We start from the raw sequence: 24,930 nt of genomic DNA on the forward strand, positions 1-24,930 counted from the left end.
TTTTCCAAAAAGCTTTTCAAAGTGACTGGACAAATTGTCACAATTGTAAAAGGAGTCATTTTCTACATCATAGTGTGCTACTGCTGATTTTGTTAATTCCACTTTTGGGATAGACTATGCCAAGCTGATGTCCCCAAATCACTGGTGGCAAATCATACAGCCAAAATTCAACACAGAAAGAGCTTACCCTGCACCATTGCCGTATGACCAGAGAGCCTCTTCTATCTACCCTATAAATAGTTTTCCTGCATAACCACTGCTTAAAGTCTTTTTTTTTAGCAGTGTTCTTCCAAAATCTGAAGGACAAGCAAAGGGAGCTAAAAAGTACTGGTGCCCAAAAGGTAACTGTGTGTTAAAACTATGCTAAATCCTAACACAACGATTGCCTATACCCTCAGCTCTATAATTACATACTGTGTGCATTTTGTAAAAAACAGTTGCTACTGCTACTGAATGCAGGCCCCATAACCTACTTTTCCAAAATATGCAGGGATTCACATCCATAAATCTGAAAACAAATCAAACCCTAAGCATGTAACACAGATATTATGCAATCAGTAATATAGAATCAAATTGTAAACCATGAAATTCAAACACAGTTGCCTTCATTTTTTTTCCTTTGCAGCAATTGTATGGAATTGAAAAATCTTTTCTATTTTGCCCTTCCTTGTGTGAGTTCTTTTCTTATTGTTATTCTCTTCTCTCGTCGTTAAAAATGGAAGTTTCACATATCAGCATAGACAAGACTGGAGCTTTAAAAGCCTTTGGCCGTCTGAAGGGCAAATTCTGAAAACTCGGATGCAAATAAAGGATAGTTAAATGGGTTTTTGCATATCAGCTGGCATCACTGCTTAAAAAGATAGTTCACAGGAGACAGTGGCAACAGCCAGCAAATAAACACACGCTGGACTTGTGCAGACGCACTGGGTTTCAGCTGTTTGTAAAATTCTCCTCTCTTAAGAGACCAGCACTGGCTACACACAGTTTTCTACTTTGTCAGACCGAAAAGGGAAAAAAAATGAAAAGGATAAATGTCCTGAGTAATATCTCGAAAGCCACCAACAGTATAAAGTGCATACTTATTTTGCCTAAATTGTTTGAACTACCCCAGCCAAGAAAAGGTTTTAAGTACCCTACTGGGACAGATGCAAAGCGGCAACAATAGAAGCCACACTAATGCAATCCAGGTAACACAATCCTGTTTCAAAAACACGGGCCGGGCTAATTACAGCGCTGCTGAGTCAAGTTTCTTATGCCATTGCAACCCACAGGAACAGGTCAAAATCAAATGTTATTCAAACCACAGTCCTATCAACCTTCTATATCAGAGTCACGGCTTAAAACCAAACGAAGAACTTAAAAGCTTAACCCATTCACAAGCAAAAAAAGTGTTTTCATTGAGTGTGGCAAGGTAAGTTCTTGTCATCATCGAAACCAAAAGGAACTGGGTAGCAGAACAAAATGCGTAGAGTTTCAAATTTGGGGGGACGATCTGGGCTGGTCCTTTGATCAGAACACTTTCTTTTTAATGGCTGAGGAAGAAAAACTTGCTTAAAATAAGAAGTGGTATTTTGAAGAGGTGTATTTAAATGAAACCAACAGCACAAAGGTGATACTTATTGTTTTATATTATATGAATATTTATCTTCTGTTGCAGAAAAAAATATTATATGAATGGCAGGCCTGTGGTTTCAGATAAACATGTCATTCTAATTCTATAGACAGCACACTACCTCACTATACGGCAAACATTACCTGTGTTACCTTTGAATCAAGTATATTCATACTTATTTATCGGGCAAAAGTGTATGTTGTTAGTGAACATTAGTGAGAAATATTTAAGTAAAATATCCAATTGAAATGTGAGCTTTAGGAAGCTACTTGGCAATCAAAATTGGGCTTAAAAAATAAAATAAACAAAATTGGGCTTAAGCCTGAAGAACCACATATGTCAAAATCAACAACCAATGTTTTGTCATAAATTATGATGAAGCACTTTCCAGTTCATTGAAAAATCATTAGGCAAGTCCCTAAATGATAAAAAGAATTAGGAAGACAGAGAAGTGGGGGGGAGGGGAGCACTGTCAAAAAACAATATTATCAAACTCCAAAAGAGATTTTTGTTCAGCTGTAGGTTCCTTCAATGAGGGAATCAGTCAGTCTTGCTTGCAAGACTCTTTTCCAGCTAGTGGAGGGTGCTAGCTTTTTTCCTAGCTGACAACCGACAGCATCTATAAACCTTCCAGGCCATTTAACTCTCAATGAGTAGTGCTATGTAACAAATGGTTTATCATACATGTTTCCATACAATGAATTTCAATAATTAAAATGTAAAATGAATATTTGGAATGTGGCTTTGCATAATATGTGCACATACTGGCTTCAAATTGCACCGAACAACTAAAACAGATTTATCGTTCCACAGTGATTTACTCGGTCATGTCAGATTAGTAATATGGATCTGTTTAAAAACACGATAATTAAGACAAGCAGGATAAATTAATCAACTTACGATACAGTATGAGCTACAATCAAACCCAGGAAATAACAGTAGGAAAATCTTGGTTCGCAGATCTTTTTAAAACTGCTTTTATGCATAAATAAAACCTTAAAATGTAGATGGATTACATCCAACAGAACTACTGTAGCTAAAAGTGATAATGATTCAAACATTTTTCAAATAAAAGTTAAATATTTATAAGCACCCAACCACATTTCATAAATCACAAACTATTATTATTTTATTTCTGAAGCTTCCTGGCACAGCGTGAGGACTGAGCCACTGAAAGTCAGGAGAGAAAAAAATATTCCTTTAGGAGCATGAATCAGACACAAAACCGGAGCAATCCAAGAAAACAGGCCTCCAAAGAACATTCCATATGGCTTTCCCAGGAATCGCAATAGCTCGGCGCGGATTAAGTCATGACCAACAGGCAAATTTCGGCCACATGCATTCCTAACCCTCGCCCATGAGCGACACAAGGCAGGTGTTTCATTATAATGAGGAATAAGAATCCAGTGAAAGTAGAGTGGTCCCTACCTGTCAATTATCACTGGATCTGAGGGAGTCTCGTTTCGGTTGCCACAGCTTTTCTTGTCACAACAGCGGCTATGGAGCAAAAGCGAAAGGATTTAGTACAACCATTACAATGTAAAATCATCATTTAGGCAGACAGAAGGTTCAAATTGCTGGGTTGCAAATGCTAGAATTACCACAAAGCCATACCTGGCAATCAATGGATCCCTGGGACAGAAAATTCTATTTGGGTCACCTATGGGTTAATGGCCAGGCTTAACCTCTCCCTGCACAAAGGAGGAGAGAAAGAGACTCTCTGGGAGCCAGGACTAACAGCCCTAAGATGGGGTCTCCCCATCACTGCCCGCGGTATTGGAAGGGTTCACTGTGAAATGCATCATTATTACATCTACCCAATGAGAATATTCAGGGTTGTGGGTGGCTCAAACGTTCTTCCCTCAAGATCACACTAATTGTGTGGAACGCGTCAATAATGAGGTATGAGTGATTTCTCCCCCTCCAGTCATTTTGTATTAAATGGATTCCTTTTCCTCCTCCTTTCTCTTTTATGGGAGACATTTTCTTCAACCACAAGCTTTCTAAAATCCTAAAGCTGCAAGTGCTTGCTTTTGAACCATCTTCATGAGAATAAAAGCATGACACAATAATTAAGACAAACCAAGAAACGGGATAAAAGAAAGTGGAGACCAGCATGCCCTCTTGTGCTTTTGTGTCTTGCACTGGCCACCACTTAAGTTTTCTGGAAGCACTAGGGACAGTTGATCGAAAGGCTAGCACAGCACTGGCAGTGGTCACTCTTTATTAGATCAGAAAAAGCAGCCACGGGCAAGAAATGCACCCCTATCCAAATCCCACCCCAGCTGTGACCTTAAGATGCTTCTAAAGGGTAAAAAATTATGGTTTTTGAAAATTACCCATGATCAATGGAAACCTATGCACCTGAGACTTGTTTGCAAATAAAACATTGTCTGTCCACAGGGGCACACTATAAAAGCAAATATTTGATCAGTCAAGGAGGTGAGGAAGTTAACCGAGGGTTATACATTACCATGCACAAATAATATGCACTTTGCTCCCACTTTCTTATACAGGCACACGTGCATGACCCCTCTCTCTCTCTTCTCTTCTCTTCTCTTCTCTTCTCTTCTCTTCTCTTCTCTTCTCTTCTCTCTCTCTCTCTCTCTCTCTCTCTCTCTCTCTCTCTCTCTCATACACACACACACACACACACACACGCACACACACACTCGACTTAGTGAATCACAGAGCCTAAATTTAGAGCTGCCAGAGAGAATCAAACATTGAACTTCACTTTTAGGACCTAGAGATAGATACACTTCTGCATAGGGAGTCTTTCCCCCAAGTTGGGAAGTCTCTTTCCTTGCTGTAACTATATCCCTGAGAAGAGAATCAGCTTCCAAATTTGGTGCTAATTCTGTGTCTCCCATATGTCCAGAAAGCAATACTAAGAATTGTATTTCCTTTGTCAAAGCCCCAGCTAAAAACCACTCCACCCCCTATAGCTTTTGCCTGTCTGATTCTGAGGGAACTATTTCCTCCGGGCCTGAGTTCTGCAGCGCTGGTGCTCTGGGGATAGAAGGCCTAAAGTGTCCCAATGTATAAGACACATGAGGAACAGGAATGAGAAGTACAGTAGTTGGGCTGAATGCAAAAAAAATAAGTTAAAAACTCAACTCCATCCTCCCTAAACTCCGATCCTCTATGCCTACATTTCAAGGGCAGAGGAGACAGTGGTTAAAAACACTGGCTCTGGAATCAGACAGAACTGCCTGCGTCGCCTTACCCCTCACAGCTCATAGTTGCCTCATTTGTAAAATGGAACAATGATTGTACCCACCCCTAAGTGAGGAGGCGCAAATTCAATGCAGTAAGGGTGTAAAGCCGGGCTCCATGACTGGACCTACTAAGCGCTTAGCATCACTGTCACTCCCAGCTCCTGGCCCCTCCTCAGAGGCAGCAACTCTCCAAAAGCAGCCCATCTACAGAGCCCCACAGCCCCCTTTATCCATGGAGAAAACCAATGAATGGGATGGCCTATATTCTCCTTTCTGTTTTCCTTTTTTTTTCTTTTCTTTTCCTTTCTTCTTCAAAACAGTGAGTGGGTAATGCAAGTCCCCAGTGGCCACGCCCTCACCAAGGTCCTGCCCAGACTAGATGTCCTCTTCCTCCCCCCTCCCACCGCCCCCCAGACTCCTCCAACTTGCATGATGATAATTGTGGAGTAGAATCTACATCTCAAGCTTACCTGATTCTCTCCCTCCCCACTGCCACCACCCTGGTCCAATCACTTTCATTTGTCCTTGGATTCCTCCAGTGGCCTACTCTTGCTGCCTACTCTTTACTCCCTGCAACAGCCTGAGTGATCTTTTCAAAATGTCAATGGGACTGTGTCACTTCACTGCCCAGGACCTTTTAATGCCTTCCCACAACACTTAGAATAAATCTATGGCATGACAGGATGCCAGACCACCTCCCAATCTCCTATCACTCTTCTCCAACTTGCCAAGCTGCAGTCTCACTGGCCAATTTCAATCTCTCTGATAGGGACACTCAGTCTGATCCCAGGCCCAGGGCAGGCCAGGCCTCCCACGTGCTCTGCTCCTCCTTCGACCCCTCCCTAGTTAGGCAACCCCTGGTCCCCCATCAGACTTCAGCCTCTAGGCTCTTTCCTCTGAGAGGTTGGCCCTGACATCTGCCCTTAATCAAAGTTAGGTCTGTCCTGTTTTTCCTTTCAGGGCACTTAACACAATAAAAGTCCATTCTTGCATATATATATTTGTGTGTGTGTGTGTGTGTGTGTGTGTGTGTGTGTGTGTGTGTGTGTGTGTTTTGTTGCTATCTTTCTCCTTGCACACACACCCCCCCTCCCTCATTAACCCATATTCTTCTTAAAGGAAAAAACTGTCAATTTTAGTTACCTAAGGAGCAGCATAAAACCTAGAATAGAACAGAGAAGCTCAAATATTGGATTGATTGATTAACTTCATGAATGAGTATAACATATCGGGGTGAGGGAATATAACCCATGAAAGCAGAAAGGTGACAGATAAAGAGAGCCAAGCTGACCCTCTGGGCAGGCAATCCGGATGGAAAGAGGGGGTTGCTATCACCCCACCCCATACACCAAACCACCTCCCCCAAGCAAGGGCCACACTAGGCCAGAGATTTGTCCTTTGACTTAAGCACTGTCCCAAATAAAAATGACTTAGAGAGAAGCCAGAGGAATTGAAGAATAGCATAAATAAGAACCATCCCCTCTGTGCTGTGCCTCAAGGGACCCAGAGTAGCAGGCAGATTCAAAGAACAGGAGTGCAGAAGGAAAGACAGAATAGGACTAAAATGGGGGAATGAAGGAAGAGAAAACAGAATCAAGGGGCTGCTGGAGGTCACTTATCACTTATAAAAAAAAACTTTAGGCAAAGGATGAAAACTATTCCAACAGGTTCCTGTCTCCCAGGCCATGTCACTGCATCATATAGTTTTCCCAAAATGAGACACTTGGGCTCTGCTCTGCACCTGGGGTGATGACAAAATAGTGTCTATAGTATGAGCCCACTTTAAATATATATGTGTGTGTGTATGTGTCTGTATGTGTGTATACATATATATAGTATATATTGTACATGTATATATGGAGTTCTGTGCAGCATTAAAAAGGAATGAAGGTGGGTTTTATGAATTATCATGAAAAGAAGTCAACATTATATTGTAAACTGAGAAAAATAAGTTGCAAAATAGTATGTATGGTATGGTCCAATTTCTGAGAGAAAAATGTGAGGAGGTGGGGGGAGCAAGGGGAAGAGAGAGAGAGAAACAGAGAGAGAGAGAGAGAGAGAGAGAGAGAGAGAATGTCATAAGCATGGTCCACACCCTCATGTCACTCAAATCTCTGCACAAAGTCACTGCCTTAGAAAGGCTTCCCTGGCCACCCAGAGCTCTCTGGCCCCTTGTTCTGCATCACTTTTCTTCCTAGCGCTCCTCACGTTATATTTTATATTGCTTTATCTTCTTCATTATTGTCTGACACTCACACTAGAATATAAACCCCATGAGGACAGACGTTTTTATTCACCTTTATATCCCCAGCAACCAGGACAGAGCCTAGTACACTCTGGGTCCTTGGAAAATATTTAATAAATGAATGGATACCTCAAAGCTGTAACCTATAGCAAGGGAAATAGGAATGAGGAATAATGGAGGGTGTATATTTTATATAAATACATTTTCAGTCTTCTGCTTTGTATTGCATTATTACTTTCCCACTGAAAAATGAAAAATCAACTGTCAGCGGGAGAAGGAAGGTCTTCCCTTACACTGAGCTGACATGGATCCCCCTGTAGCTCCCTAATCCTAACCCGAGCGCCAAGTAAAGACCTGTCCTTCTTCCCATGACTGTTCCCTGCCCTCGAGAGTCCTCTGTGCTCTGAGCTGAACCTCCTCTAGTTTCTTCCATGGAACTCAGAAGAACCCAGAAAGGTGGGCACCAACCTCCACCATACACAAGACAGGCATCAACCAAGGACGGCTGAAAAGAGCACAGATTCCTTTATGTGTAAGGCAGAAGAGGACTCAGAATGAAACACTATAGTATGTTGGGACAACAAATGCAAAAGCATTTCAAAGGAAAAGTTACCGTGGTAGTGAAAGAACTCGCAGGAATAATTATATCCTCATTACTGTGTGATGGATGGGTCTTCATCTAGTCAAAAAGGTGTTTCTCCGGCTCCTACTTGTGTGGCAGGCACTGTGCCAGACTCAGACCTGGTATTGGCTCCCTAACGCAGACATCTATCGTGTGGGAGGGCTTGGAGTTGCCTAATTTGTTTTGTCACAGGGCAGGACTCCCACTATTTCACGTCCCTTCTCAACCTGCGACCCAACTGGCAGGAGAGCAATGTGGCCTGTCACAGGAGTGGGTACCCAGCACCTGATGCCATACATACACTGTGGACTCAAAACAGCAGCCCTTTCCCCAGCAGGCTCGTGCGTCTCCTGGACAATTCTGCACACCCAGGGAAAGGCAAACTTATGAGTCTCTTCCATAGCAGCCTGACACAGGTGGTGTATCTCCAGTGAGCTGACACGCAGCTCCATAAATCACGGCAAGAAATGGCTAGATGTCTCCTAGTCGTGGGACCGGCAGATCCTCATCTTAGGAACATGCAGTTTTTTCTGATAAGTAGAGGCTCTCTCAACTAGAGAAAAACATCATATCAATCTCTAAGCTTTGCAATAAAAAGTAAAATGTCTTGCCTATTTAGCCAAAGTGGCTGGAGAAGGAGATATAGGAATTACCTGAAGAGTCTGATTAATGGTTGTGAGGATAAGTTCATTCTTTCCCTCAGTTTATATACATTGTCAAGTTTTCCCATTCTCTTAAAAAAAAAAAAAAACTTGCTCCATCTTGTTTCTTGAGTCAGTTTCTTTGCTGTCCAACCCTCTCCTTGCCAGAGTCTCCATCAGTTCTTGCCACCTTAACCCCATAAAAACTGGCTTCGTTCACCAGGGACCTTTTTGCTGTTTTTCTCAGTCTTCATATCCATGTGGCGCCTCCCTAGCACTTACATGGATGGCCCACATCTTTGAAACACCCTCCTTTTCTTTCTAAGTCCTGGATGCTCAAGGTTCTTTTCCCTAATTCTTGAACACACCCTCCCTCCTTGCTAATGTGTGATTATTCCCCAAGAATGTATCCAAGGACCCTTTGCTCTCCTTTCTCCCACCCTTGTCAACCCCTTATAAGCCCATAGTTTCAACTCTCACCTTTGGGAAGAGACCTCTGAAGTGGGTTGTCTTTCACCCTGACTCTCTTCCCAGCTCCAGGCCACAGGGCCACCCACCTTTAGACCTTTCCAAAGAGAAATCCTACCTGGACCACCAACAAACGGGCCCAAACACTTCATGCATCCTCTAAACTCCTTGTCCTATCTCACCCTCCTCCCCATTTCTGAGGCTACTACCTGCCTACAAGTATGTCCTATCTTCTCTGAATAGCCACAATCCTTTGCCTCAGCTCTGATCACAGTCAACTCTTTCTACAGAGCAGTCTGGTACTCTGCCCACAAGTCTCATCTAATCTGTCAGCTCTCCTACTACAGGACTCAGTCCTTTTGGGCTCGGCATTCCACAGTGCTTTGCACACAGTAGGGGCTAAAAGAATGAATGAAAACATCCTTAACCACCACACCTAGAATGAACAAAGTACATTATGAAATAAGAGTGGAGAAGAATGGAGGATACATATATATTAGCAGCCCATTGCGATACCGCGCGCAGTAGGCCGCCCGCCGCTTCTGCGAGAGCCAGAGAGAACCACAGCACACCACCAGGAGCCGCGCTGCTTCCACAGGAGGCGGGAGGGACCCACGTTCATTCCACGGGAGCCAGGAGGGACCCGCGCAGATTCCGTGGGAGGCGGGAGGGACCCACGTTCATTCCACGGGAGCCAGGAGGGACCCGCGCAGATTCCGTGGGAGGCGGGAGGGACCCACGTTCATTCCACGGGAGCCAGGAGGGACCCGTGCAGATTCCGTGGGAGGCGGGAGGGACCCACGTTTATTCCATGGGAGCCAGGAGGGACCCACGCAGATTCCATGGGAGGTGGGAGGGACCCGCGCTGCTTCTGCAGGAGGCAGGCCCACAATCTCCTCTCTGGGCCTGCGCTCGGCCATGGAGGCTGCAGGCTGGGCCCCCTGTCCCTGTCCATGTCCGCTCCAGGTCTGGGGGGCCAGCCCAAGCTGGGCGTGGCAACGAAGCAAGCATTCCGCTAGGCCGCTCATGCTGCCCACTCTCAGCAGCCGCCCCCCTGGGACTGGGGGACTCCGGCGGGGCTGAGAGAACTGGGCGCCGCCATCTTGTAGCTATGGGCGCCGCCATCTTTGTGACTGAGTGATGGTTAATTTGCATATTACCCTTTTATTAGATAGGATATCCTATATCAGTGATGGCGAACCTATGACATGCATGTCAGCACTGACACGCATAGCCATTTCTGATGACACGCGGCCACATGCCGAGGATGAAACATTTGCTGCTCCTGAGGATGAAACATTTGCGACTAGAGTCTTGGAGTTAGTTTTTTCCTCAAAGTGACACACTACCCGAGTTATGCTCAGTTTTTTGGCGAAGTTTAACACACCAAGCTCAAAAGGTTGCCCATCACTGTCCTATATAATAAAAACCTAATATGCTAAGTGTCCGGCCATCCAGTTGTTTGTTCAACCAATCAAAGTGTAATATGCTAATGATATGCTAAGGCCACTCAACCACTCTCTATGACATGCACTGACCACCAGGGGGAAGACAGTCGACCAGTTGACCAGTGGCTATGACGTACACTGACCACCAGGGGGAAGATGCTCCAACCAGTAGGTGAGCTTGCTGCTGGAGTCCAGCCAATCGGGCCTGAGCGAGATGGACTGGACATACACTGGAGCCCTCCCACGGTCCCTCCCCAGCTACCCAACTTCCCGCATCCCTCCCCAGCCCCAATCAAGCACCGGTGGGGTCCATCGGCCTGGCCTGAGCCCTCTTGCAATCCAGGACCCCTCAGGGGATGTCAGAGAGCTGGTTTTGGCTCGATCCCACAGGCCAGGCCAAGGGATGCTTCACTTCCTTTCAAAGTTCTCTTATCAATCTTTCACTCTGAACAACTATGTGCCAGATACCTAGCTAGACACTGGATATTGCTGCTATGGCTTCGACTACTACTTCTGCTTCTATTAATATTAATACTAATACTACTGCCACTGCTATAAACACTAATAGACATTCAGCACTTTCTATATGGTAGGCACCATGATAAGCATTTATAGGTTATAGCATTTAATCTTAACAACTATCTATGAGATAATATTTTTCACCCATTTCACACATGGAACAACTGAGGCACAGAGGAAAACTGAGTAATTTCCCTGCCTTCAAGTCCTTAGTCCAGCAAGGAACACAGGCCATGGACCCACAGTTACAATGCCCTGAGTGCTTTGAGGGAAAAGCACAGGATAGAATAAGAATGCCTAACAAGGGGATACAATTCAGGACAAGGGCTAGGGAGGCTTTCCTGAAGAAATCACGCTGAAGTGGGGATCTGAAGGAAAAATCAGAATAAGCCAGCAAAAGAGAAAGGAAGAAGAGGCCTGATCAAGGGAGAGGCTGACCCTGAGAACTAAGCCACGGCCCCACAAAAAGCCAGGCACTGATCATGGAAAAAGATCGCTCGCCTCAACAGAGCACCCAGCCTGGGAAACCATCCTGTGACCTGGAAGGAGAGAAAACCTGCTTCAGCCTTCCTGGGAGGTTGGGAGCTGGTTCAACTACCAAGTATAGTTCCTGTTTTCCATTCACATTTAAATACAGGATGTTGAGATGCACTTAAAATCAAATCTCTTATGGATGCAAATCTATGATATATAGATATTAGGTGGCCTATTGGTTGAGATCAGCTTTGTTTTAAAAAAATCCTTCATGGGGCCACATTATTTGAAGGCCTTAACCACCAGGTATTAGCAAAATGTAATGATAGATTCTAATATACCAAAAATGTAGAAACTCTCCCAAAATTCCACAGAAAGAGCTCTATGCCACTACTCTATGCCACCAAGTCAACAAGGTTTTATCTCAAAGAGTAGCAATCATTGTAATCCAATGGTGGCAAGTCCTTTAGTCAGCTCATGCCACGGAGTTATCCTCACCAACAGAACAAAATGGATTTCTTAAATTTGCAGCCACCTGAGACAAAACTTCCTTCTTTCCTCTTATCTCATTTCTTTTCTGTCTTTCTTTCCTTTTATTTTTTTTTCTTTTTCCCCCTTTTCCACAACAAAACAGAACCATCCCAAACCCTTTCCTGTCGATGTAAATTCTCTGTCTCCTTTACTACCGGTCCAACATACTATAAATATACAGTTTTTGTGACATAAACGCAAAGTTTTATTGTGCCGTTAGCCTTGATAGAAAGCACAGTGGAAAGTTGTTTAGAAATTAAATATCTAAAACATGCTATTTTAGAATCCAGGGCCCTCACTATTTCATGTCTGCAATGGAGAAATTTCATCTTGGGGAGAGCAAGCTGTCTTTCACACCATATGGCTAATGGTGGTGCATAGCAATTAGCCAGGCTGATTAATGGTGAACAGACTCTAATTTTATGCTTATAATTGAGCCTGCATTTGCACCCCTGGTGCAAATTCAGCACATCCCAACTTCCACTTACAACAGGCAAGAAATCAAGAGAAATAGGATGGTGTGGAAAGTGAGATTTTTTTTTTCCTAAAGCCCCCTAAAGAGCATCTGATTTGCAATTTAAAAGACTGTTAGCCACACAATAGATGACAGGTTTGTGTAATAGGGTCATGGCGGCCTGGTAAACAAACAGTACCCCTTACACATCTATAGGCAGCCAGAAAAACCATAATCTGTAACATTAACAGGATGGCATTTTGAATATGGCTTTCCTATCAGCCATGCAGTACAAACATCATCATTTGCCTTCAGTGGCTTGAGAATTTTATTTTTGCTATTTTTATGTTTCTGAAAAATAGAAAGAACACCAGCAGTAAAGCACAGCAACCAGCATAATAAAATACCCTGGACCAATGAATTTTAAGAACAAGAAAAATATAAACTGCATTAATAGAGGGTAGGCTTGTGTGTGAAGGGCATAATATATCTTTAAGTATTTCAAGAACAGAATTATTTCTAGCAGAGTCCAAACATGTGCAGATCTGAGATGCAAATTTATGATATATAGATATTAGGTGGCCTATTGGTTGAGATCCATCTTCCTGTCTGTCTCCTATTTTGCTAGAGTCACAAGTAATAGAACATTGAAAATTCATTCTAATAACATGCTAATTGTGGGAAGCTAAAATACAGTCTAAAAAATAGTAATACAAAGGAGGTCATTTTTTTAAGGCTTTTCAAAATGATTTTATTCATTTAATTCTGTAAAGTGCAACTCAGCTTTAATCATACAATTATTGTATGCAGCATAATGCTGATTTTTGCCTAGTAATACCTTCTAACAAATTTATGACCATATTTTTGGATTTTGCTACTGCTTTAAAGTTAGAGAAAAGCAACCTGTTTTGGGAATAATTAACAAGGTTTACAAATCACTGAAGTGAAAACTTGTGAAACTCCTATATGTTTTATAATAATATATTAGAAGTATGTTTTTTTAAAGGAAAAGAAAAAGGGAAATTTTCAGACATATACATAATTCTAGATAAAGAAGTTAATATTTGAGATTTCAGTAAGTAAACATGTTTATACATTACGCCCTTTCTAATTTATTTCCAACTAGAGCTTTAAGGCTGAGTTCACTACAAGTCCAGGAGCAGCAAATAAAGCCCACCCATGCTGAAGCCCTAACAGGATTGGTCAGTAATAGTCAGGGGCCAAGCCCGCTTGAGCCCAGCCTGAACGGCTAACAAAGCAATTAGTAGCCTTTCTCTGATGCATAGTGGCATCTTCATGCTTCATCCAATTACTCAGAATATACTGGGAGCCAAGTACCACTGTTACTTTATGAAGAATAAGAATCCTCAACTGCAAGTTAAAAAGTATTCATTCTCTGGTCTGCTTTCCCACATGTGGAGGACTGGCTGAGACCAGGGAACTGAATGTGGTCCAGGGGCCTGTTTTCAAATGTAGCTTCAGTCAGATATCAGACAAAAATAAAGACACTCATTTGCAAGTGACATGAATTTTTATAGCTTTCAGGGACTCCTCTTTGCTCTCCTTCCAAAAGCTCACCAGCCCTCAGAAATATTAGCTACACTGTCATAGTTACACACTGGGTAACTAAGACTAAGAGATCAGAGTCGGGGGCGGAGGGGCGAATGAAAGAAAATCCACGCTCAGTTTAAGGAGGAATGCTACCTATGTACGGACGTTCTATTTCTAAGTGGAAGAATTAAAAGGGGGAACCACTGTATACCTTAAGTCTTATTAAGCGGAGGCTTCTGCTGACATCAATAGAACTCTTACTCATTTCACTAGCAATGTGGTTGAGTGCATATATTAACACTAAAAGCGTTATATTGTATTTTATTCGATTGAAAGGAAGAAGGGGAGGGTACTGCTTTGTGCCCATTAACAGTGCAGATATCAACATGGAAATGTATATCTTACAGGATGGACTCTGATAAATAATTGAGAACCACTGTGATGCCTGACAATTTAGTGCCAACTACTCAAGTCCATGGGTTCTTTTTAGATTGTCTAATCGAAGATTAAATATATACCCCCAAAATAAACCTGAGTTCACCTAGATTGGAGATACAAATTCATCTTCTCTTTGCTAATTAAAGGGAGAGAACAAGGTATTTCTTACCTGCACATGATCTCGTGTGTGAGCAAGACTCGGCACATTTCTGGGTTCTTGTCTTGGCCTTCATACACTATGGCCTGTAAAAAAAAAAAAAAAAAAAAGAAGAAGAAGGAGAAAAAAAAAAAGGGCAGGATTTGAGTTAAGAATGGAAATAAGTAGCAGAGAACAAATTATCACAGTTGAGTTCTTGACCACTTCCCCACTGTTGCGGGCCCAGAAGTTTTCAGGAGCTAACACCTCTCTGGGCTGATTGTTTCAAGATACTTTGTTAAGGATCAACCCAAACTGAGGGGAAGCGGCTATGTTTCTCTGTGGCCTCATTATGACACACATCTTTGCACCGTGTGTGAGATGGGTGTCTGTCATCAAGACAACCACAATTCACCCTCAATTCAGAATAAAAGAAATCTAATCAACGACGAGGGGAACCCAGCCGTTTTAGCAGATTGAGATACTATTGATTTAAAATATAGAAAAGTACACGGATTTGTATGTATTTCCCTCCTCATTTTACAACTTCCAGCCCCAGCATGTAGTGTTCCAGAGATGAGCAGTAGAAAACAAGTGGAGGAGGTATGATCAATGAATCCATTCACTCACTGTCTCCTCTGAGATGATTCATCAATCAGGGAAAACCCTTCTTCCCACCGGCAGGCGGAAAACATGTGCTCTCCAGGGTGTACACCCACCCATACAGTAATGTTCGCCAGCATATGTGTGGGCTTAAGCCACAGAGCCATCTCCCTCAACTAAGAAGAATTACATCTGACTCTCAAAATCTGGAGTTCCAAACCACCTCACCAGCCAAGATGTTTCTGTCTGTTTTTAGTAATGTGTGTACAAACATTTTGCTTATGATCACTAGGAAGTTTCCCTGAGAACTCAGCTTCCTGGAAGATCTACGTGTTAATACCTGAGCCAAAGAAAAACTCACAGCTATTGGTAGAGCCATGCTCTGCATTGGGATACATTTTATTTATTTATTTACTTATTTGTTTATTTTAGGGAGTTTTTTTTTTAACCTTTATTGTTGAGATTATTGCAGATGTCCTTCTTTTTCCCCCCATTAACCCCCTCTACCCAGTTCCCATCCCACCCCAGGCCTTCACCACCCTATTGCCTGTGTCCATTGATAATGCATATATACATATAATATCTTTGTTTAATATCTTCCCACTCCCCACCCTCCTTCCCTCTGAGAATCATCAGTCTATTCCATTTCCATGCCTCTGATTCTATTTTATTCTCCAGTTTATTTTGTTCATTAGATTTCTTAGTTTGATTTTTAGATTCAATTGTTGATAGGTATGTATTTGTTGCCATTTTGTTGTTTATATTTTTATCATTTTCTTTTTATTCTTCTTCCTCTTCTTAAAGAATACCCTTCAACATTTCATATAATACTGCTTTGGTGATGATGAACTCCTTTAGCTTTTTCTTGTCTGTGAAGCTCTTTATCTGACCTTCATGATAGCTTTGCTGGGTAGAGTAATCTTGGTGCAGGTCCTTGCTATTCATTACTTTGAATATTTCTTACCACTCCCTTCTGGCCTGCACAGTTTCTGTTGAGAAATCAGCTGACAGTCGTATGGGCATTCCCTTGTAAGTAACTAACTGTTTTTCTCTTGCCGCTTTTAAGATTCTCTTTGTCTTTAGCACTTGGTCTTTTAATTACGATGTGTCTTGCTGTGGTCCTCTTTGGGTTCCTCTTGTTTGGGACTCTGTGTGCTTCCTGGACTTGTAAGTCTATTTCTTTCACCAGGTAGGGGAAGTTTTCTATCATTTCTTTAAATAGGTTTTCAATATCTCACTCTCTCTCTTCTTCTGGAACCCCCATAATGCAAATGTTGGTACACTTGAAGTTTTCCCTGAGGCTCCTTATACTATCTTCATATTTTTAGAATCTTTTTTCTTTCTGCTCTTCTGGTTGGGTGTTGTTTGCTTCCTCATATTTCAAATCATTGATTTGTTTCTCAGAATCTTCTACTCTACTGTTGAATCCCTGTATATTATTCTTTATTTCAGTCAGTTATGCTTAATTTCTGACTGGTCCTTTTCCATTTTGGGGGGAGGTTTCTAGAAAATTCTTGAGTAACCTTATAACTATGATTTTGAATTCTATATCCAGTAGTTTGCTTTCTTCCATTTCTTTCATTTGTGACATGTTTCTTTGTCTCCGCATTTTGGCTGCTTCCCTGTGTTTGTTTCTATGTATTGGGTAGAGGGGCTATGTCTCCTTGAGTTGGTAGAGTGGCCTTGTGTAGTAGGTATTCTATTGGTCCCAGTGGCCCAACCTCCTCAGTCACCTGATCTGGGCACTCTAGGTGCACCCCTTTGTGGGCTGTGAGCACAGTCTTGTTGTCGTTGAGACTTGATTGCTGTTGGTGTCACTGGGAGGAACTGACCTCCAGGGCAATTGGCTGTGAGGACCAGCTGCCACTACAGTGGGAGAGCTGCTGTGCAGGAGACACCCCTATGGAGCAGGACTTGCTTCAGTGGGGCTTTGGTGCTCACTGAGTCTGCCCCTTGAGTGTGTCACTTATGGATGTGTAGAGTTATAATCTGGTATGGTCTGACACTGACCACTGGGTACACTGGCTCTTGGGTCTCCAGGGAGGTGCAAAGTCAGCCACTGCCTGGGGCCACCCAGCAGGAGCTACAGAGAGATCTGCAGATTCCTCCTCTTTGTATTGGGTTTGGAAGTGCCCAGATGAGGCCCACCTATGAAGCAAGGCCTGGGAAAGGACAGGCTATTCATATGCAAAAGCCACTGCACACAGCTTGGGTGGGGTTGTAAACTGGATGAGAATGGGGTCTTAGGGAATCACAGAAATGGCTGCCAATCAGCCCTGCAATGGGGAGGTCCCAGCATAGGAACCATGATCCCTACGAGCACCTCTGTCTGGGAGAAAGCCGCCCCCAAGTTCCTGCCCCAATGCCAGACAATCCAGTTCCTCCTCATATGTGTCTGTGCTGCCCAAAGCCTTGCCCTGGTGCTGGAGCTCAGAGGAAGCGAGACCTTGTAAGTTCAGTTCATGGTGATGGCCTTTTAAGATGAACAGCTGCGTCTCCAGCAGCCTCTGTGTCACTGAGCCCCAATCTACACTGGTTTTTACAGCCTGTAGTTCTTACTGCCCATAGGGACTTCATTTCCCAGCTCTGGGATTCTGGGCTGGGGGTCTGGTTGGGGGCTGGGACCCCTTGCTCCCCTGGGCGGCCTCCACAGAGACAATCTCCCTCCTGATTAAAAAAGCGCCACACGGGGTGCCGGGCCAGCCCATTTCGCGCCTCTGCACCTCCTACCAGTCTCAGTGTGCTTTCTTCTTTACTTCTCTAGTTGTAGGACTTCCATTCAGCCAGCTTTCCAGCGGTTCTGGATGATGGTTGCTCTGTATTTTAGTTGTAATTTTGACATGGTTGTGGGAGGCAGTGAGTACAGACATTTACCAACACCCCCATCTTCCTTTTCTCCACATTGGGATACATTTAATTTAACACTGTATCACTGCATAATACAGCTTCAAATTGTTAATAAAATTACTTTCACACATTCACATAACCCTCAATTGCTTGGTGATAAAAACTACTTAAATTACCCAGATGCTACAATAACTAACTTATAGTTTGTTGGCTCTAATGTGCTTTGTTGATGAACCCAGGACTTTTAGAGCCTGTAAATGATGAGGGAAACTTAAGACACTGTGGGTGGGGACCCTTGAACATGCTCTGGTTAAGATATCTAACTCCAATACAAAACAAAAATAGCAACAAATTTAAAAATTACAAAAGCATGTGCATAGAAAGAAAACATTTCCCTACCATTGGCCCATCAAAATGATTTTTTTATGGTTAGCCTATCATTCTTTAAGGTTTTATTCTGACATAATTTTAGACTTACAGAAAAGTTGCAAAGATATTTAAGTTCAACATACTCTTTACCCAGACTCTTCAAATATTTAAATTTTACTGAATTTGCTTTATTCTTTTCTATTCTTCCCTGACTCACTTATTAGTAAATTGCAGACACACCCTAAATACTTCAGCATATATTTCCTTAAAACAAGGAATTATCTTACATAACCACAGTACAATGATCTGAATCAGAAAATCAACACTGATACAATCATCTAATCTACAGACCTTAATTGAGATTCATCAACTACCCAATAATATCCTAACAGCCAAAAAAAAAACCAAAAAAACACCATATTCCAATACCAATCATTGCATTCAGTTATTATGTCTCCAATATGGGAATATTCCTGAGTCTTTGCATTTCATGGCATTGACATTGTTGAAGAATACAGGCCAGTTCTTTTGTAGAACATCCTCAATTTGGGTTTGTCTGATGTCTCCTCAGACTTAGACTAAAGTTATATAATTCAGGGCCAGAATAACACAGACATGGTGCTGAGTTCTCAGTGTATCAAATCTCACTGTCAACTAGTTGCACTACTGGCAGTAAACTCTGGCCATTTGGTTAAGGTGGTGCCTGTTGTCCAACAGAGATCATCAGCCAGACTTCCACATCTTATGTAATTCACAACTATCTTCTGGGGAAAATATCTAGATTATGCTAATATTCCATTATCCCTCAACTTTTCAGCCTCTAGTTATGATATGCATTGATGATTTCCTGTATCCTTAAAGGAACTTTTCAAATACCCAGGAAGTTGCTTTACTCAAAAAAAAAAAAAATGCATTATGTGAACTGAAAATGTTTTGTGAACCAAAAAATTGTATCTGCCTGCTTTATTTTCTGCAATCACAGCTGGAAAACCAAGGAAACACTGTAAATAACTGATTAGATCTCATACACGATGTTAAAAAATTCATAATCACTCATTTCTATAAAATCCTATTATCACTACATTCTGTATGTTCTCTTAATATCCCTGATAACCTCTGTGTCAATTTCAGTTTTTCGTCATGCTAAACTAATAACTTGGTAAATAAATTCACAGGTATTGGTGGTGTTTTCCCTACTGCAAAAAGAAAAAAAAATTTTTTTTGTTGTTCTTTTGGGGAGGAGGGGGTATCCGTTACATCAGGCCTTCTTGTTTTGATTATTTCTGGATGACATGTATTATTTTTACTACGGCTGCCAGTTTCATTAAAATCAGTGGGCCCATCATGATATTCAGTTAAAGATATGCTGCAAAAATGCACATGACACCCCAAACAGTCAATAACCCATGGACTCCCAGGAACCCCATGTTTTCATCTCTGGTGAGGAAGCATCATTTGCTGAAGTCCCAGGGTCTCTTTAATACATCTCTACCAAATGCCAAACTGCCACTTGGCCTCTGGCAACAGAGTCCAAATGGAGAATCTTTCTCCAAATCAAGCATAGAAAAATGAAAGCATGAGTTTGGATTTGCTCAGAAGTTGTTAGGAACTCTGGGGAGAAATGAAGCATGAAGTTTCTGCTGTCCCTTCCTGGGGGCCTCAACAGAACAGTATTTTTCAGCACCTAAATGCAGAGAAAGAAGCACTTGCTGCTTCTGTGACTTTGAAATAAAAGCAAGTGAAACAAGGAGCCTTTTCACTGTCCCGTGAGTAGAGCTCAAATCCTTTGACTAGAGTAAACTGGAACCTCCGTGTAACAGCTAGGGAGTGGAACTCAGTCAAAGACGGATTCACCTCCAACCTCACCTAAAGCGGTTTTTGTTACTAACAAAACACACACACACACACACACACACACACACACACACACACTATTATATAAAAGGTATGGGCCAGGAAATCAACAGTCTAATGAGATCCAACATAGGGAAACATGCTAAATTCATGTTGGCGAATATCCCTAAGGCAGATTGTCAAAAATAAGACAGACTTTTAAAAATGCCACCAAGTTCACCCTCCAGCTTGTACACACAACTGGCAGCCACACATTAACTCTACCATCTACAGTCAGTACACACGCCAAGACTGGTTCACAGTTTAGCAAACCCAGACTTCAAGCCTAAAAGGAAAGGGATCCTTTAACACCAATTTCGGAAGAAGTTCCTGCTTTTCTTCCTAATTTAAATGTGTGTCTCTGTGGGGTGTGAGTAAAGCTCATTGAGGCTGGATCAGCTGGGAGATCACAGAAGCATATAAACAGCATTGACTATTTTAAGTGAAACCATTTTAATAGACAGCTGGTTTAGGGCCCAAACAATAGAACACCAAGAAGAAGGCTTATTTTCATCCTCCATAGTAAATCATGCGTCTGCTCCCTGTGAGGAAGGTAGTCTGCTGTGAGAGCAACAAAGACAACAGTGGTTTAAATAAATCAATGTGTTTACCAGGAGTAAGGATGGGAGGCCTGTCACAGAGATGGGCAGGCAGGGAAGAGAAGACATAGAAAAATATATTATTTAAATAAGTGAATGGATGGTAAAGCAAGTTGAAATTTTAAGCAAGGAAACAAAAAATACAGTATCAAGTAGGACACAATGTGTATATTAATCCTACCAATGGCCAGTAAATGCCTTAAGGTGGCAGGAATGCTTGTTCAGGAAGAAAAGTAGAAGCATAAAGAGTTAACTTCATCGAAACTTTAAAAACCTGGAGAAATTGACAAACAAGTTGTCAAAACGACATAACTGGAGATTTATTTTTCTGATAGACTAGTCTCCCTTTTTTTTAATGCCCTCCTCTATTAAGCAGAAAGAAAATATGCAATTATTTTTAATACTTTATTAACTTTCATATTGAGAGGTTTGTTTTTTCTCCCAGAATAATGTTTTATAATTAACAAAAATGAAGAAAAAAATAGGAATTGTAAAACTTTCACATCCTTATGCAATGAGGCAGAAGGTTTACCATGAGAGGATAAAATGCCATCAATTTCAAATGCCCAATTATAAATTAACCTATAGCATCTTTCCAAAGAAATAATCAATCAATAGTGAAAATCTGCTTTGGTTCCTACTGTGTTTAGAAGGCATCTTGTGAAGTGTGATTCATCCTGCTTTTCTAAAATATCACTGGGTTTTAAAAGTTAATTGAAACTTACTGTGGATAAAGACCACACAGTAAAACAAAAAAATACATGGTGAACATACACTCCAGGATCACACTTCAATAGGATGCCAAAGGAAATACAGAGAATTAAGCATGGCCTTCTTTGTTTATTTTTCTAATAGTTTTAACTCTTTGTGTTCCTTGCCAAAAGAAAGAGGGTGAGGAGAATATTTTGACTTTGGTTCGTCAAAATCCAAAAGGGTTTTAGAAACAAAATGTTTGTATTAGCCGTTTTGGTTGACAACCAAATAATAGATTTGTTGTCATTAGTTTGGGGGGGGGGGAGAGAGAGAAAGGTAGATAAGTTATCTATAACTAACAAAAATGCCTAATTTTCCATTTAAACCAAAGAGTAACCTTGAATATATGTTACTCGATTTTTCCCACACAAAATAAAAGGCCAAACCTAATGTGTCACGTTAAATAATCAGTTCATTTAAAAAAAAAAAAAGAGTTCATGAATGTACAAAGTATCTCCTTCAACCAGAAGTGAAGTGTCCTCTAAATAGATTGTCAATAAGGCTCTGGTAGCAAATTATCAAGAATTGAAATTAATCAAAAATAATACTAACACCTACAATATCAGCATACTGTGATATGAATCATTACATTTGACCACCAAGTTTCACTGCTTGTCATTAATAAAAAATTTTTTAAAAAGTGCTAGCTAATGTGATCCTAGAAATTTCCAGAAGGTTAGTTAGAAATTAACCTGAGCCAAAGAAAACACTACACATCTGACATTTCATAAACAATTGTGTCAAACAGCCTTCCAACATTAATAGTGGGATAAAATAAAAAATTATTTTGCTTCAATTAGCAGCTTGGCTACTGGTGAACAAGTTACAAAGATGTAATTTCAGCTCAGCAGCTAAACAAGCCGTTTTCAGGACTGAATTAGGAAAGTTGCAAAGGAATGATATCATATTCAGTATGCTGTTCAGTTACATCACAGCCCTGAATAAAAAGAGAATGTGTACCAAAAGCAGTTAGCTTTAGAATACATCTTTTATGTCTCAAAAAAATAAAATCCCTTATATTATTCAAACACCAAGATAAAAACTGAATCATTCTAACAACCCCATATTATAAAAGATATTTCACTCATATGATAACTACATTTACATCTATATTAGTGGATTCAACTGGCTTTGTCAACCCAATGGGATAATAATAATAATAATAATAGCAGCAGCTAATTTATTAAGCACTTAATGTGTGCCCATCACTATTCTAAGCACTTTACATGTATGAGTTCATATAATTCTCACAACAGAGCTCCGAGGTAGGAGCTCCCCTTATTTCCATTAATTTAATTCCAAATGCTTACATATTCTAATTACTAACTAAGACCAAATTATTCTTGTTCAACAACTATATAAACGATTCACCAATATCCAAACCCTCCTTCCTGCCTCTCAGCAATGTAAGTAAAGGCATAAGAACAGTCTATCGGTGTAAGTCATACAAGTTCTAGAAATGCATCACTACTAATATGTTCGTTTTTAATGCTGTTCAAACATTCACATGGAAACAGCTCTAGCGTAAATATCCCCGAACAAATGGCTGTATATTATCCAGGAGGGAGCAGTTGGACCGCCAGACTGGGGAAGTACTAGGCCATCTGGCTCCGGCAATCTCTCCAAAACCATCAGCTTTGTTTTCACCCCCAGACTCCAAACAACACATTTTCCACTGTGATGAGTTTACATTTTCCCAAACACAGGTCCTGATCATGCATAAAAATTCCAAACTTCTTCATTCCTCCATGTGCAAGGAAATTTAAATCACCTGCATTTTTTACGTTTTACCAAAGAAGAGAGAAAGCTGCTGAAATATGGCTCCTGACTATAATCTTGCCCTGTGCTTTTTGTTTGTTTCCCCAAATGTATGAAAGACCCTCTCTCCTGACCTAGTGAATTCCTTTGGAACTTATTGATATACTAAAAATGTGTTTATCTACCAATGAAGAACCACGAACTGAAAGGGTTGTTAATCAAATCTACGTAGCTGTGGCAGGATATAATGAAACAATCAATAAGGAAAAATGCACTTGCATCAATAACTTAAAGTACCAGGAACATCAAAACAAATATATAAAGATTAGTTGGGAAAAGAAATATGACAGCATTTCTGATTATTGTTCCTTGCACCTCCCACTGTGCTGGGACCTTTCAGAGTTCCCTCACCACATCACCTACCTTCAACCATACATTCAAGGACTATGTGGCCATATTTTCCCCTTTCCAAAAAAAAAAAAAAAAAAAGCTTTTGTTTGGGGGCAGGGAGAGTTTTGTTTTTGATAACTTTATGGACTTTGGTACTCTTTCTTTGAATTATACAAATGTCACTTTTTTTAAAGCAAGATATTAGGAGGAAAGATAAGTTAAAGGCTTTTTTTAAAACTATTGAAAGATAAATAACTCAGTGAAGCAATCACAGAACATAATCCAATTTCAAATACTACATGAAAACCTGAAATGAAGCAGATTAAACCTCAGACCTCCCCACCGGGTTCACTTGAGCTTAGATACTGTTTCTGGATGCAATAGCCATAAAGTTCTGAATTCTACAGGCGTTTTTGCATGCTCACTAATGGAATACCAAAAACAGCAATGACACAAAAACAACCTATTTTTAGTCCAGCTAAACTTGGTTTTGAACAACCCTTCCCAAAAAGCAAGCCTCTTATTTTCTAGTTGGTGGATGAATTTTTAAAATATCCTTATATCCTCTGTGTTTTATACAAGAGGCAGAGGCATAGGGGGCTCAGGTCCTTACACACTCACTTCTAATGAAGCTTCATCGTTCTGGGAGAGTCCAAAATTAAGAGTCATTATCCAAAAGAGTGTCATGAGACACTTTGAAAAGGTGTGAAATACTGTGTGTCATACCAACATATCTCGGTTGAGGACATTTCTGTTTGATCTCAATGATTCTAACTCCACCCAAGATCAGGGACAGTCTATGAAAATGTGGAGTACACAGCTAGTTTTGGATTCTGCTTGCCAAAGATTCCCTTTGAATTTTAACCCCATCTTGTGAGGCAAAGATATGACATCACACACATAACGCTGTATCTCAGATCTGAAAAGTGTTACAATAAACCAGCAGCTAAGGGAAGACTTGAACTGTGGCTACGTATTCTCTCTGAAACTTACGATGCTTTTAGAACTCATCACAACACTGAAAATATTCCAGTCTGCATTCTAAGGATCAAAATCCTGAGTCTATCTAGAAGAATTTGAGTGTGTGTGTGTTGGGGCGGGGGGGTGCGGAGGGGGGGGTAACCATTTATTCAGTCAGCTTTAGCCTTACTTCTGATTGAATGGGTTACCGCATATTTAACTAAAATCAAAAATTTAAGAATTTTTTTTATCAGACTTGGTAGTTAATTATCATAGAATAATTCAAGCTAAACGAGACCCCCTGTTTTACTCATCAAAGCTAAAATATAATAATTATGTCACAGTAAGGAAAGTTATGCTTCTTCAAACTGATTTGCTTTTTAAAGACTATTGTGTTA

At 41.1% G+C, this 24,930-nt stretch overlaps 1 protein-coding gene across 7 annotated transcripts in view; it reads right to left on the reverse strand.

Annotated features, from left to right (window-relative positions):
- Positions 1-24,930, reverse strand: part of EBF1 (EBF transcription factor 1) — a 385,753-nt gene that overhangs the window by 353,828 nt on the left and 6,995 nt on the right. For all 7 annotated transcript variants that reach the window (XM_079771781.1, XM_079771780.1, XM_079771779.1 and 4 more), the window contains exons 5-6: positions 14,394-14,467; positions 3,041-3,109 (exon numbers count right to left, since the gene is read on the reverse strand). In XM_079771781.1, coding sequence (XP_079627907.1) covers positions 3,041-3,109; positions 14,394-14,467 — 143 coding nt within the window. The remainder of the gene's footprint in view (positions 1-3,040; positions 3,110-14,393; positions 14,468-24,930) is intronic.

The sequence above is a fragment of the Cnephaeus nilssonii genome (assembly GCF_951640355.1).
Source record: "Cnephaeus nilssonii genome assembly, chromosome: 5".
Classification (NCBI taxonomy): Eukaryota; Metazoa; Chordata; class Mammalia; order Chiroptera; family Vespertilionidae; genus Cnephaeus; species Cnephaeus nilssonii.